General features: G+C 42.7%; 1 protein-coding gene across 4 annotated transcripts in view; it reads left to right on the forward strand.

Moving 5' to 3' along the window:
- abca3b (ATP-binding cassette, sub-family A (ABC1), member 3b) overlaps nucleotides 1-14,757 on the forward strand; it is a 235,319-nt gene that overhangs the window by 142,288 nt on the left and 78,274 nt on the right. For all 4 annotated transcript variants that reach the window (XM_059978838.1, XM_059978841.1, XM_059978840.1 and 1 more), the window contains exons 24-26: nucleotides 4,089-4,261; nucleotides 5,653-5,781; nucleotides 6,869-7,063. In XM_059978838.1, the coding sequence (XP_059834821.1) occupies nucleotides 4,089-4,261; nucleotides 5,653-5,781; nucleotides 6,869-7,063 (497 nt within the window). The remainder of the gene's footprint in view (nucleotides 1-4,088; nucleotides 4,262-5,652; nucleotides 5,782-6,868; nucleotides 7,064-14,757) is intronic.

The raw sequence follows: 14,757 nt of genomic DNA on the forward strand, positions 1-14,757 counted from the left end.
TACTTGAATTTTCAGAGGCCTTTGACAAGGCCACACACAAGGCTGCTTAACAAGATAAGACCCCATGGTATTACAGGAAAGATTCTAGCATGGATAAAGCAGTAGCTGATTGGCAGGAGGTAGAGTGGGAATAAGGGGAACCTTTTCTGACTGGCTGCGGGTGACTAGTCATGTCCACACAGCTCTGTGTTGGGACTGACTCTTTTTGCATTATGCATCAGTGATTTGGATGATGGAATTGATGGCTTTGCTGAAACAGTAGTAGAGAGGTTGGGGATGGCATTAAACAGGAAATTAGAAATGCGTGCAATAAAGGAATAGTAGTTATAATGGGTGACTTCAATCTACATATAGATTGGGTGAACCAAATTGGTAAGGGCGCTGAGGAAGAGGATTTCTTGGAATGTATACAGGATGGTTTTCTGAACCAACATGTCGAGGAACCAACTAGAGAGCAGGCCATTCTAGATTGGGTATTGAGCAATGAGGAAGGGTTAGTTAGCAATCTTGTTGTGCGAGGCCCCTTGGGTAAGAGTGACCATAATATGGTGGAATTCTTCATTAAGATGGAGAGTGACATAGTTAATTCAGAAACAAAGGTTCTGAACTTAAAGAAGGGTAACTTTGAAGGTATGAGACGTGAATTAGCTAAGATAGACTGGCAAATGATACTTAAAAGGTTGACGGTGGATATGCAAAGGCAAGCATTTAAAGATCGCATGGATGAACTACAACAATTGTTCATCCCAGTTTGACAAAAGAATAAACCAGGGAAGGTAGTGCACCCGTGGCTGACAAGGGAAATTAGGGATAGTATCAAGTCCAAAGAAGAAATATATAAATTAGCAAAAAAAAAGCAGCACACCTGAGGACTGGGAGAAATTCAGAGACCAGCAGAGGAGGACAAAGGGCTTAATTAGGAAAGGGAAAAAAGATTATGAGAGAAAGCTGGCAGGGAACATAAAAACTGACTGTAAAAGCTTTTATAGATACGTGAAAAGAAAAAGATTGGTCAAGACAAACGTAGGTCCTTTACAGTCAGAAACAGGTGAATTAATCATAGGGAACAAAGACATGGCAAACCAATTGAATAACTACTTTGGTTCTGTCTTCACTAAGGAGGGCATAAATAATCTTCCGGAAATAGTAAGGGACCAACAGTCCAGTGAGATGGAGGAACTGAGGGAAATACATGTTAGTAGGGAAGTGTTGTCGTAAATTGAAGGGATTAAAGGCAGATAAATCCCCAGGGCCAGATGGTCTGCATCCCAGTGTGCTTAAGGAAGTAGCCCAAGAAATAGTGGATGCATTAGTGATCATTTTTCAAAATTCCTTAGATTCTGGATTAGTTCCTGAGGATTGGAGGGTGGCTAATGTAACCCCACTTTTGAAAAAAGGAGGGAGAGAGAAACCGGGGAATTATAGACCAGCTAATCTGACATCGGTGGTGGGGAAAATGCTAGAGTCGGTTATCAAAGATGTGATAACAGCACATTTGGAAAGAGGTGAAATCATCGGACAAAGTCAGCATGGATTTGTGAAAGGAAAATCATGTCTGACGAACCTTATAGAATTTTTTGAAGATGTAACTAGTAGAGTGGATAGGGGAGAGCCAGTGGATGTGGTATATTTAGATTTTCAAAAGGCTTTTGACAAGGTCACACACAGGAGATTAGTGTGCAAACTTAAAGCACAAGGTATTGGGGGTATGGTATTGATGTGGATAGAGAATTGGTTGGCAGACAGGAAGCAAAGAGTGGGAGTAAACAGGACCTTTTCAGAATAGCAGGCAGTGAGTAGTGGGGTACCGCAAAGCTCAGTGCTGGGACCCCAGTTGTTTACAATATATATTAATGATTTAGACAAGGGAATTAAATGCAGCATCTCCAAGTTTGCGGATGACACGAAGCTGGGCGGCGGTGTTAGCTGTAAGCAGGATGCTAAGAGGATGCAGGGTGACTTGGATAGGTTAGGTGAGTGGGAAAATTCATGGCAGATGCAATTTAATGTGGATAAATGTGAGGTTATCCACTTTGGTTGCAAGAACAGGAAAACAGGTTATTATCTGAATGGTGGCTGATTAGGAAAAGGGGAGATGCAACGAGACCTGGGTGTCATTGTACACCAGTCATTGAAGGTGGGCATGCAGGTACAGAAGGCGGTGAAAAAGGCAAATGGTATGTTGGCATTCATAGCAAAAGGATTTGAGTACAGGAGCAGGGAGATTCTACAGCAGTTGTACAAGGCCTTGGTGAGACCGCACCTGGAGCATTGTGTGCAGTTTTCGTCCCCTAATCTGAGGAAAGACATTCTTGCCATAGAAGGGAGTACAGAGAAGGTTCACCAGATTGATTCCAGGGATGGCAGGACTTTCATATAAAGAAAGACTGGATCGACTTGGCTTATACTCACTGGAATTTAGAAGATTGAGGGGGGATCTTATTGAAACATATAAAATTCTAAAGGGATTGGACAGGCTAGATGCAGGAAGATTGTTTCCGATGTTGGGGTAGTCCAGAATGAGGGGTTACAGTTTAAGGATAAAGGGGAAGCCTTTTAGAACCAAGATGAGGAAAAACTTCTTCACACAGAGAGTGGTGAATCTGTGGAATTCTCTGCCACAGGAAACAGTTGAGGCCGGTTCATTGGCTATATTTAAGAGGAAGTTAGATATGGCCCTTGTGGCTAAAGGGATCAGGGGTATGGAGGGAAAGCAGGTACAGGGTTCTGAGTTGGATGATCAGCCATGATCATACTGAAAGGCGGTGCAGGCTCGAAGGGCCGAATGGCCTTCTCCTGCACCTATTTTCTTTGTTTCTATGTTTCTAAAAGTTTGCAGATGATATGAAGGTAGGTGAAGGGAAGTGGAGAGGCTACAGAAGGACTTGGAAAGATTAGGAGAATGGGCAAAGAAATGGCAGATGGAATACAGTGTCAGGAGTTATGTGGTCATGCACTTTGGTAGCAGAAATGAAAGGGTTGATTATTTTCTAAATGGAGAGAAAATACAAAAAAAACTGAGGTACAAAGGGACTTGGTAGTTGTTGTGCAGGATTCCCTTGGTAGTGGTGAGGGAGACAAATGCAATGTTAACATTCATTTCAAGAGGACTAGAATATAAAAGAAAGGATGTAATGTTGAGAGCTTATAAAGCATTAGTGAGGCCTCACTTGGAGTATTGTGAGCAGGTCTGGGCCCCTTATCTTAGAAAGGGTGTGCAAATTAACCTTTAGGGGTGTTCTGCACAAGGACTCCCAAATCCCTGTGCTTCTCAGATTTTTGGATTTTCTCTCTGTTTAGAAAATGGACATTTTTGGGTTTGAATGGCTTGTCATATGAAGAGCATCTGGTGGCTCTGGGCCTGTGTTCATTAGAATTCAGAAGAATGAGGGGTGAACTCATTGAAACCTATCCAATGGTGAAAGGCCTTGATGGAGTGGAGGTTTCCTGTGGTGTAAGAGGTGAAGACCAAAGGCACAGTCTCAGGGGTGTCCTTTCAGAACGGAGATGAGGAAGAACTTCTTTAGCCAGAGGGTGGTGAATCTGTGGAATTCTTTGCCACAAGCAGCTGTGGAGGCCAAATCTTTATGTATATTTAAGGCAGAGGTTGATAGATTCTTGTTTGGTCAGGGCATGAAGGGACACTGGGAAAAGGCAGGAGATTGGGGCTGAGAGGAAAATTAGATCAGCCATGATGGAATACTGGAGCTGATTAATACTAACCTATATGATTTTGGAATGCGGGAGAAAACCAGAGGAAACCCTCACAGTCATGTAGAGAATGTACAACCTCCTTACAGCAAGCAGTCGAGATTGAACCCCAGTATTACAGCCGACACTGTAAAGTGTTGTACTAACCACTACGCTACCGTATCATTTCTAAACTACCATGCCTTCCCCCCCATCATCTCATCCTCAATGTTCATCCTTCACCACTCGCTCACACCCCTTCCCTACCCTCCCACCCATTCCTCATCTCAGCATCCAGGAGCTTTTCAAGGTGTCAGAATGAGTTTAGTTCTGTAATGATTGGAAGATGTTCTGGAGCTGCCATGTCTGATACCCTATGCATTATTAACCATTCGCAGACATCACCTACCAAATGAATTACTTTTCCTGGGAGCATCCAGGCATTGGCCGGATCATTGCTGCCCTGGCAACCCAAGGATTGGCATTCATGGCTCTACTTTTCCTTGTTGAGTTCAATGTTTTCAGAACTTTGTCCAGTTGTATCCATCGTACCTTCTGGAAGAAGAAGCTGGTGAGTGCGTGAACTGGGAATAACTGGTTATTAACAGTTAATGTTTGTCTTCCATTGTGGTACAAAGTGACAAAACCCCTCAGCAAATTTGTAGATGACACCAAGTAAGGAAGACTATCACAGCTTGCAGTAGGGATCTGGACCAGATGAGGAGAGGGCTGAAAACAGCAGGTGGAACTTAATGCAGAAAAGTGTGAGGTGTTGCAATTTGGGAGGACTTGCACGTTGAGCAGTAGGGCACTGAGGAGTGCAATTGGAAAGAGGGGTCCGTAATTCCTTGAAAATGGTGTCACGTGTAGATAGGGACATTAAGAAGCTTTTGGTGCATTGCTCCTAATCACTCAAAGTATTGAGTACAGGAGTTGGGATGTTATGTTGAAGATGTTGATGACGTCTAATTTGGAGTATTGTTTGCAATTCTAGTCACGTACCTACAGCAAGGATACCGATAAGATTGAAAGAACCCATTCGCCTGCCTTCTCCCCATAACCTTTGATGTCCTGATCAAGAACCTATGAACCTCTGCTTTAAATATACCCAATGACATGGCCCCCACAGCCGTCTGAGGCAATGAATTGACCACCTTCCGGCTAAAGTAATTCCTCCTCATCTCTGTTCTAAATGGACATCCTTGTACTCTGAAACTGTGTCCTCTGGTCCTAGACTCTCTCATTATAGGAAACAACCTCTCTGCATCCATTCTACATAGGCCGTAGCAATAGGATTGAAAGAATGCAAAGAAAATTTACAAGGATGTTGCTGGGACTTGAGGACCTGAGTTATGAGGAAAGGTTGAATAGGTTACAACTTCATTCCCTGGAACATAGGCAAGTAACAGACAGGCATGCTTTATTGATCCCGAGGGAAACTGGGTTTCGTTACAGTCGCACCAAGGATAGTGTAGAAATATAGCAATATAAAACCACAAATAATTAAATAATAATAGGTAAATGATGCCAAGTGGAAATAAGTCCAGGATAAATAAAGGGAGATTTAATAGAGGTATACAACATTATGAGGGTTATAGATAGAATAAATGCAAGCAGACTTGAGGTTGGGTGAGACTAGAACTAGAAGTCATAGGTTATGGGTGAAAGGTGGAATACTTGAGAACATGGGGGGAACAACTTCACTCAAGCTACTGAGAGTGAGGAATGAGCTGCCAGTGGAAGTGGAGGATGCAGCATCAGTTGCAACATTTAAGAATAGTTTGGATAGGTACTTGGATAGGAGGGGTACGGAGGGCTGTGGTCCAGGTGTAGCTCAATGGGATGAGGCAGAATAATATTTTGGCATGGACTAGATGGGCTGAATGTCCTGTTTTATTGCTGCAGTACTCTGTGACTGATGATTGGAGAGAGTGATTCAGTTGCATTGCTGTCTTCTTTTAGGCTCTGATTATAGATGCCATGGCCCCGCATGCTGTGGAAGACTATGATGTTATGGTGGAGCGCATGAAGATAGAGGAATCACCAGCCATACAGCTGGACAAACCTCTGGTGTTAAAGGAGCTCTCCAAGGTAAGTGCATCACGTCGCATTCCTGATGCAAGGCAGCAGGAAGCCACTGGCAGCCGTGCAGCAGCTGCATTGATCTGCTGGAGCTGCACTGCTCTGTCGTGGACATTGTGACTGAAACTCAATGCATAGCAGCTGCAAATGGAGAATGTCAAAATCTTTGTTTACACAACGAGCCTCCAGGAGAATCTCAATCTCCTGACATGAAACTTTATACCTTTACCCAAAGATAACAGTAAATGATTAACTACAGCTTTAATAGCTAAAATCACTTTTTGATCTTTAACATTGAGTCATGGAGCACGACCACACAGCCCATTGAGTCCATGCCAACCTGATCCCATCATCCTACACCCGGACCCTCGACCCCTCCTTATCCCTCGCATCTATGTACTTGTCCAAATTTCTCTTAAATGTCGAACTTGAACCTGCATCCACCATTTACACTGGCAGCTCGTTCCATACTCTTGCTATCCTCTGAGTGAAGAAGTTTCCCATCAGGTTCCCCTTAAACATTTCACCTTTTACCCTATTTTATTTCCTTCTGTAAGTTCTCTGAGCTTTCTGTAATTATCCTGGCTCCCATGTGTGTTAAAGATTAAAGATTGGCTTCATTTGTCACATGTACATCAAAACATACAGTGAAACTTGTCGTTTGTGTCAATCAAATCAGCGAAGATTGTGCTGGGGGCAGCCCGCAAGTGTTGCCATGCTTCCAGCACCAGCATTGCCCACAACTCATTAACCCTGATCATATGTTGTGGGATGTGGGAAGAACCACACGTGGCCACAGGGAGAATGTACAAACTCCTTACTCCGACTCCTGTCACAGAAATCAAAGCCTGATCTTACACCTCGTGCTGTGATCACTTTGTGCTAACCTCCATGCTACAGTGCCACCCATTTGACTCCCATCATCTGCTCTTCACTGTCTTTTTGCTCATCCAGGAACCTCCTTGCCTTTCCCAGAGGGGAGGGTGGTTTATTGAGGGTTGACAATGGTGGGAAGGGACAGTGGTTCAGTTCAAGGGGAGCTATGTGGTACATGGTTGGTCCTGAACACTGCTAATCTTTGCTGCATGCTTCACAGGTCTACCCCGGGAAGGAGTCCACAATCGCTGTGAACAGGATTAGTTTGGCCGTGAGCAGAGGCGAGTGTTTTGGATTGCTGGGGTTAAATGGAGCTGGAAAAACAACCACCTTCAAAATTCTAACAGGTGGCGTGAACGTGAGTGGGGGAGATGCATTTATTGAAGGTCGGAGCATTCTGAATGGTAAAAAGGAGGTGAGTCCACAATGTACCCTTTGTCATATGTGTAGAGAATTTTATCAACATAGTTCTCCTTCCCACCCTTACTCTTAGTCTCATCTTCCATGTTTCCTGGATTACAACCTGCCTCCTGTAAGGAACAGAACAGAATCTAGAATAGTGTATTGAAAGGCTGGGATGGATTGAATGTGAAGATGTTTCCAGTGGTGGCTGAATCAAGAAGCAGAAGGCACAGCCTAAGAATAGAGGGACGTCCATTTAGGAGGAATTTCTTTAGCCAGAGGGTGGTGATTGTGTGGAATTCTTTGGCACAGATGGCTGTGGAGGCCAAGTCATTGGGTATATTTAAAGTGGAGGTTGACAAGTTCTTGATTGGTCAGGGCATCAAAGGTTATAGGGAGAGGGCAGGAGAATGGGGTTGAGAGGGATAATGAATCAGCCATGATGGAATGGCAGAGCAGACTCGATGGGCCGAGTATCCTAGCAGGAAGGTTTGTTAATGCTACCCAGTGGGGTTTAAACTAATGTTGCAGGGGGATGGGAACCAGAGTGCCAGAACAGTTAGTGGAGAGGTTGTGGAGGCTGATGTTGGTACGACCTCAAACAAAGTCAGGAATCAAAAGGCTGAGCATGGTGTGACTAGAGTCCTGAACTGCAGATATTTCAATGCAAGACGTATCGTAGGAAAGGGGGATGAGCTCAGGGCATGGATTACGACAGCGGTGGCCAAACTTACTTCATGTAAGAGCCACATACGATTAACTTCAGATGTTTGAGAGCCGCAAAACATGAACAAAATTAACACACTTTTTTTATTGTTACATACACATTTTGTTACAAAAATGTTATATAAATGTTAAGAAATACATGTATGCAATAATATTCATTCATGCATGTAGTTTTTTAAACTGTTAATTTGTATTAGTTTCAGTAATCATAATGTACATATATACCAAATGTTTTCAAAATCTTGACCGATGATTGTTTTAACTATATTGAGTGTATTTAATACAGTACTGAACTACGGGAACATCTAAGAAAAGTATGCAAATTTGCATTTCAGTAACATGATTACCTTATGACTGCCAAAAATAAAAATAAAAGGGAAAAAACTGAGATATTTTTAATGATATTTATTAGTCTAAGTAAATATCTGGTCAAAACATGGAGGAAATATGTGAAAAAAAGCAAACCAATACAATTAGAGATTTTAATCAAATACCACCTTACAAAATTAGTCTTATCATAATATTTTTATGACATAAACAGACAATGCTCCAATCTTTTAATGCCACCAAGTCCAACATCTCTTCTTTCACAGTTACATCAGAGGAAACATAACAAATAAATACTGCCAGTTGTGGGTTGTCTTGTATGTCTGTAGATTCACCAAGAGCTAAGCTGAATGCAAGGGAATTCTTCACATCATTTTGCCTGCAACATCAGCACTGATCTAGGAGATACGCCTCTCTATAGTGTGGCGTGAAACTAGTGTTTGTACTATTAGTCACTGAAGTTTTGTGTTATTTGGATCTAACACTGCAACAACCTCAGCTATATTCTTCTTAACAAATTCACCATCAGAATATGGGCGTTTAGCATGAGCAATATTCCATGACATAACGAAACTAGCTTCAGTCGTTGTCTCGGCTTCCTCACTGAACATTGTCAACAGTGTCTGCTGGCTATTTAGAGATGATTTTAACACAGTTAATTTGTTTTTCCGTAATTTGGATTTACATGAATAATCAGCCGAAAAATTTTTGCGAGTTGTTTCATAGTGGCGTTTCAAATTACTGGCTTTGTAATGACTGAGTGACACATTGCAGATAAGACGCAAAAGTTTACTTCCTTTAATGGTAAATGCAAAATATTCCTCCCACTGTGGCTTAAGATGTCTGTTTTCATCTTCATATTTTCGTTTCTTACAATTTGATGACGCCATCTTCCTTCACAAAATTTTCACAGACACTTGTAAACAAGACTTTTATCCAACTAGGTCTGCGTCCTGTGTTACACTGCATTAATGTACATGATGTGAATGCAGTCGGGCCTAGACTCACTAACACTTTGAGTGCCAAATGACGTAGATCTACGTCTGTGCTACTTTTGCCTTCAGTGCCCAACAATGTAGATCTACGTCGTGTATTTTGAAACTCGCACCTCTGTCTTCAAGCTGCCTTCAGCACCATGTAGCGATTCTCACCAACTCTTGAGTAATGGAATTAAGTCTCAAGGGATTTCCCGCGGTTCTATTTATCACCAAAATGCTTTGCCATTCACTTCTACGCAATGGCAGCACATGGTAAAAAGGAGGTCAATCAACATATTTCCATGAGCCGCACATTGAATGCCAAAGAGCCGCATGTGGCTCACGAGCCGCAGTTTGGCCACCCCTGGATTATGACATTGTAGATATTAGTGAGACTTTGTTACTAAAGGGCATTGCTGTCAGCTTGGTATTCCAGGGTTCTGTTCTTTTAGATGTGACACAGTGGGAGAGATTAAAGGAGGAGGGATAGCATTACTAGTTGGGGAAATTGTCTTGGCATTGCTCAGTCAGGACAGACTGGAAAACTTGTCTAGTGAGGGATTATGGGTGGAACTGAGAAATAAGAAAGGTATGACCATGTTAATGGGCCTAAATTACAGACTAACTAACAGACCTAGGGATTTAGAGGAACAAATTTGTAAAGAGATCACAGACTGTTGTAAGAAACGTAAGGTTGTTATACTAGGTGTTTCTAACTTTTCACATATTGGCTGGGAATTTCATACTGTAAAAGAACTAGATGGGATAGAGTTTGTCAAATGTGCTTTGGAAAGTTTCCTTCATCAGTGCATAGAAGTCCCAAACAAGAGAGTGTGTGATACTGGATCGGCTAGTAGGGAATGAGACAGGGCAGGTGTCAGAAGTTTGTGCAGGGGAACACTTTGCATCCAGTGACCACAATGCCAATAGTTTCAAAGTAAATATGCAAAAAGACAGGTCTGGTCTGTGGGTCGAGTTTCCAAATTGAAGAAAGGCAACTTTTGATGATATCAGAAATGAGCAAGAATGTAATACTGAGGCTTTATAAGGCACTGGCGAGGCAGTGAACAGTTTTGGGCCCCTCATCTTAGAAAAGATGTGCTGCCATTGGAGAGGGTCCAGAGGAGGTTCACAAGGATGCTTCCAGGAATGAAAGGGTTATCATACAAGGAATGTTTGATGGCTTTGGGTCTGTACTCACTGGAACTCATTAGGATGAGGGGGGATCTTGTTGAAACCTTTCAAATGTTGAAAGGCCTAGACAGAGTAGATGTGGAAAGGACATTTCCCATGGTGGGAGAGTCTAAGACAAGAGGGCACAGCCTCAGGATAGAGGGCACCCTTTCAAAACAGAGATGCTGAGGAATTTCTTTAGCCAAAGGGTGGTGAATTTGTGGAATTTGTTGTCACGTGTAGTTGTAAAGGCCAGGTCGTTGGGCATAATTAAGGTAGAGATTGATAGGTTCTTGATTGGACATGGCATCAAAGGTTACAGGGAGAAGGCCAGGAACTGAGTTTTAGGAGGAGAAAAAAAGGATCAGCTATGATTGAATGGCAGACTCAATGGGCCAGATGGCCTAATTCTGCTCCTATGTCTTATGGTCTAAGTGTGAATTGGGACAGGTTGTTTTCTGGCAAATGTGTACCTGGAAAGTGGGAAGCTTGCAAAAATGAAATTTTGGGAGGACTAAGCTTGTATGTGTCTTTCAGAATAAAAGGTAAAGGTACAGGTGAACCTTGGTTTTCTAGAGATATTGATGTCCTGTGTACTTCCTAAAAAGGAAGTACATAGCAGATATAGGCAGGTAGGAACAAATGAGGTGCTATGGAGTACAAGAAATACAAGGGAACACTTAAGAAACAAATCAGGAAGGCTAAAAGAAGGCATAAAGTTTCTCTAGCAAACAAAGTGAAGGAGAATCCTAAGGGATTCTACAACTATGTTGAGAGCAAAAGGATTGCAAGGGACAAAATTGGTCCTCTTGAAGACCAGAATGGTAATCCATGTGTAGAGCCAAAACAGCTGGGGGAGATTGTAATTCTTTACATTTGTATTTATTCACGAGTCTATAGAAGTGAGGGAAAGTAGCATCAACTTCATGGATCCTGTACAGATTACAGAGAAGGAGGTGTTTGCTACCCTGAGGCAAATCAAGGTGGATAAATCCCCATGGCCTGACAAGGTGTTCCCTCGCACCCTACAGGAGGCATGCACAGATGTTGCCAGGGCCTCAGTAGAGATATTTAAATCATCTTTTGTATTGAAGGATAGCCAGTGTTGTTCCACTATTTAAAAAAGGCTCTAACATAAACCAGGAAATTATAGGCCACAAAGTCCATAAGACCAGAACATATAGGAGCAGAATTAGGCCATTTGGCCCATCATGGTTGATCCATTTTCCTCTCAGCCCCAATCTCCTGCCTTCTCCCCATATCCCTTCATGCCCCGACCAAACAAGAATCTATCAACCTCTGCCTTAAATATACATAAACATTTGGCCTCCACAGTTGCCTGTTGCAAAAAATTCCACAGTTTTACTACTCTCTGGCTAAAGAAATTCCTCCTCATCTCTGTTCTAAAAGGATGGCCCTCTATTTTGAGGCTGTGTCCTCTGGTTTTAGATTCTCCCACCATAGGAAACATCCTCTCCACATCTACTCTATCACGGCCTTTCACCATTTGATAGGTTTCAATGAGGTAAACCGTCATTCTTCTGAATTCTAGTGAATACAGGTCCAGAGCCATCAAAAGCTCTTCATTTTTGTGAGCCTTCTTTCAACCTTCTCCAGTTTCAGCACATCATTTTCCAGATAAGAAGCCCAAAACTGCTCACAATACTCCATGAAGCCTCACCAGTGCCTCACCTCTACATCCTTGCTTTTATATTCTTGTCCTCTTGAAATGAACACTAACATTGCATTCACCTTACTCGCCACAAACTCAACCTGCAAATCAACCTTTAGGGAATCCCGCACAAGGACTCCCAAGTCCCTTTGTAACCCTGTTTTTTGTATTTTCTCTCCATTTAGAAAATAGTCAGCTCTTTCATTTCTTCTGATAAAGTGCATGACCATACACTTCCCAACACCGTATTCCATCTACCACTTCTTTACCCGTTTTTCTAATGTCTCCATCCTTCTGTAGCTTCTCTACTTCCTCAAAACTACCTGCCCCTCCACCTATATTCATATCATATGCAAACTTTGCAACAAAGCCATCAATTCCTCCAGCATCCAAATTGTTGACATATAATGTAAAAAGAATTGGTCCCAACACAGATTCCTGTGGAACACCACTAGCCACCAGCAGCCAGCCAGAAAAGGCTCCATTTACTCCCACTCTTCGCCTCCTTCCAATTAGCTACTGTTTTATCCATGCTAGAATCTTTCCTGTAATTCCATAGGCTTGTAGTTTGTTAAGCAGCCTAATGTGTTTCAACTTGTCAAAGGCTTTCTGAAAATCCAAGTACACAACATCAACCAGTTCTCCTTTGTCTATCCTTCTTGTTACTTAGACCATAGGACCATAAGATTTAGGAGCAGAAGCAGGCCAATCAGCCCATTGAGTCTGCTCTACCATTCAATCATGAGCTGATCCACTTCATCCAGTCATCCCCACTCCCCTGCTTTCACCCCATACCCTTCAATGCCCTGGCTAATCAAAAACCTATCTATCTCTGCCTTAAATACACCCAATGGTTTGACCTCCACAGCCGCTTGAATTCCACAGATTTGCCATCCTCTGACTGAAGTAATTTCTCCGCATCTCAGTTCTAAATGAACGTCCTTCAATCCTGAAGTCATGCCCTCTTGTCCTAGAATCCCCTACCATGGGAAATAACTTTGCCATATCTAATCTGTTCAGGCCTTTTAAAATTTGGAATGTTTCTATGAGATCCCCCCTCATTCTCCTGAACTCCAGGGAATACAGCCCAAGAGCTGCCAGGCGTTCCTCATACAGTAACCCTTTCATTCCTGGAATAATTCTTGTGAATCTTCTCTGAACCCTCTCCAATGTCAGAATATCCTTTCTAAAATAAGAAGCCCAAAACTGCACACAATACTCTAAGTGTGGTCTCACAAGTGCCTTATACAGCCTCAACATCACATCCCTGCTCTTATATTCTACACCTCTAGAAATGAATGCCAACATTGCATTCACCTTCTTCACCACTGACTCAACCTGGAGGTTAACCTTTAGGGGATCTTGCATAAGGACTCCCAAGTCTCCTTGCATCTCTGCATTTTGAATTCGCTCCACATCTAAATAATAGTCTGCCCATTTATTTCTTCCACTAAAGTGCATGACCATACACTTTCCGACATTGTATTTTATTTCCCACTTCTTTGCCCATTCCCCTAAACTATCTAAGTCTCTCTGCAGGCTCTCTGTTTTCTCAACACTACCCACTCCTCCACTTATCTTTGTATCATTGGCAAATTTAGTCACAAATCCCTTAATACTGTAGCCCAAATCATTGACATACGTCATAAAAAGTAACAGTCCCTACACTGATCCCTGTGGAACACCACTGGTAACCAGCAGCCAGCCAGAATAAGATCCCTTTATTCCCACTCTGTTTTCTGCTGATCAGCCAATGCTCCACGCATGCGAGTACTTCTCTGTAATTCCATGGGCTCTTATCTTGCTAAGCAGCCTCACGTGCGACACCTTGTCAAAGGCCTTCTGAAAATTCAAGTACACCATGTCTACTGCATCTCCTTTGTCTACCCTGCTTGTAGTTTCTTCAAACAATTGCAGTAGGTTTGTCAGGCAGGATTTTCCTTTCAGGAAACCATGCTGGCTTTGGTCCATCTTGTCATGTGCCTTCAAGTAGGCCGTAATCTCATCCCTAACAATCGATTCCAACAGCTACCCAACCACTGATGTCAGGTTAACAGGTCTATAATTTCCTTTAGTTACTTCTTCAAACAATTCCAACAGATTTGTCAGGTAAGATTTCCCCTTGAGGAAACCATGTTGACTACAGCCTATTTTATCACGTGCCTCCAATTATCCCGAAACCACATGATGCACCATCAATAACTCACACTGAGACGTAGGCGAGATATCGGCTTTTATTGACTGGAAGAAGGAACCAGGAGTGAGTGTCTATCATACAAGGTCCTGGAGACTGAGGCCGATCTTCAGGCCGCAGGTCTCCTTTATACAGGGGCCTGTGGGAGGAGCCACAGGAGCAGTCAGCAGGGGCGTGTCCCGACAGGCACATAGTTCACCACACCACATCCTTAATAATCAACTCCAACATCTTCCCAACCACTGAGGTCAGACTAACTGGCTTATAGTTTCACTTCTTTTGTCTCTCTCCCGTCTTGAAGAGTGGAGTGACATTTGCAATTGTTTTACGGAACCATTTCAGAATCTAGTGATTCTTGAAAAGATCATTACTAATGTCAACGTGATCTCTGCAGAGTCTGACATCAGTTGTGGGAAAGTTTTTGGAAGGTATTCTCAGGGATTGTATGTATAAGTATTTGGATAGACATGAGCTGATTAAGGATAATCAGCCTGTCTCTGTGTGTGATAGGTCGTATCTAACCAATCTTAGACTTTTTCAAGGAAGTTACCAGGAAAGTGGATGAAGGCAAGGCAGCGGATGTTGTTAACATGGACTTTAGCAAGACATTTGACACAGTCCCGCATGGGAGGTTGGTC

Source organism: Hypanus sabinus, chromosome 9 (genome assembly GCF_030144855.1).
Source record: "Hypanus sabinus isolate sHypSab1 chromosome 9, sHypSab1.hap1, whole genome shotgun sequence".
NCBI lineage: Eukaryota > Metazoa > Chordata > Chondrichthyes > Myliobatiformes > Dasyatidae > Hypanus > Hypanus sabinus.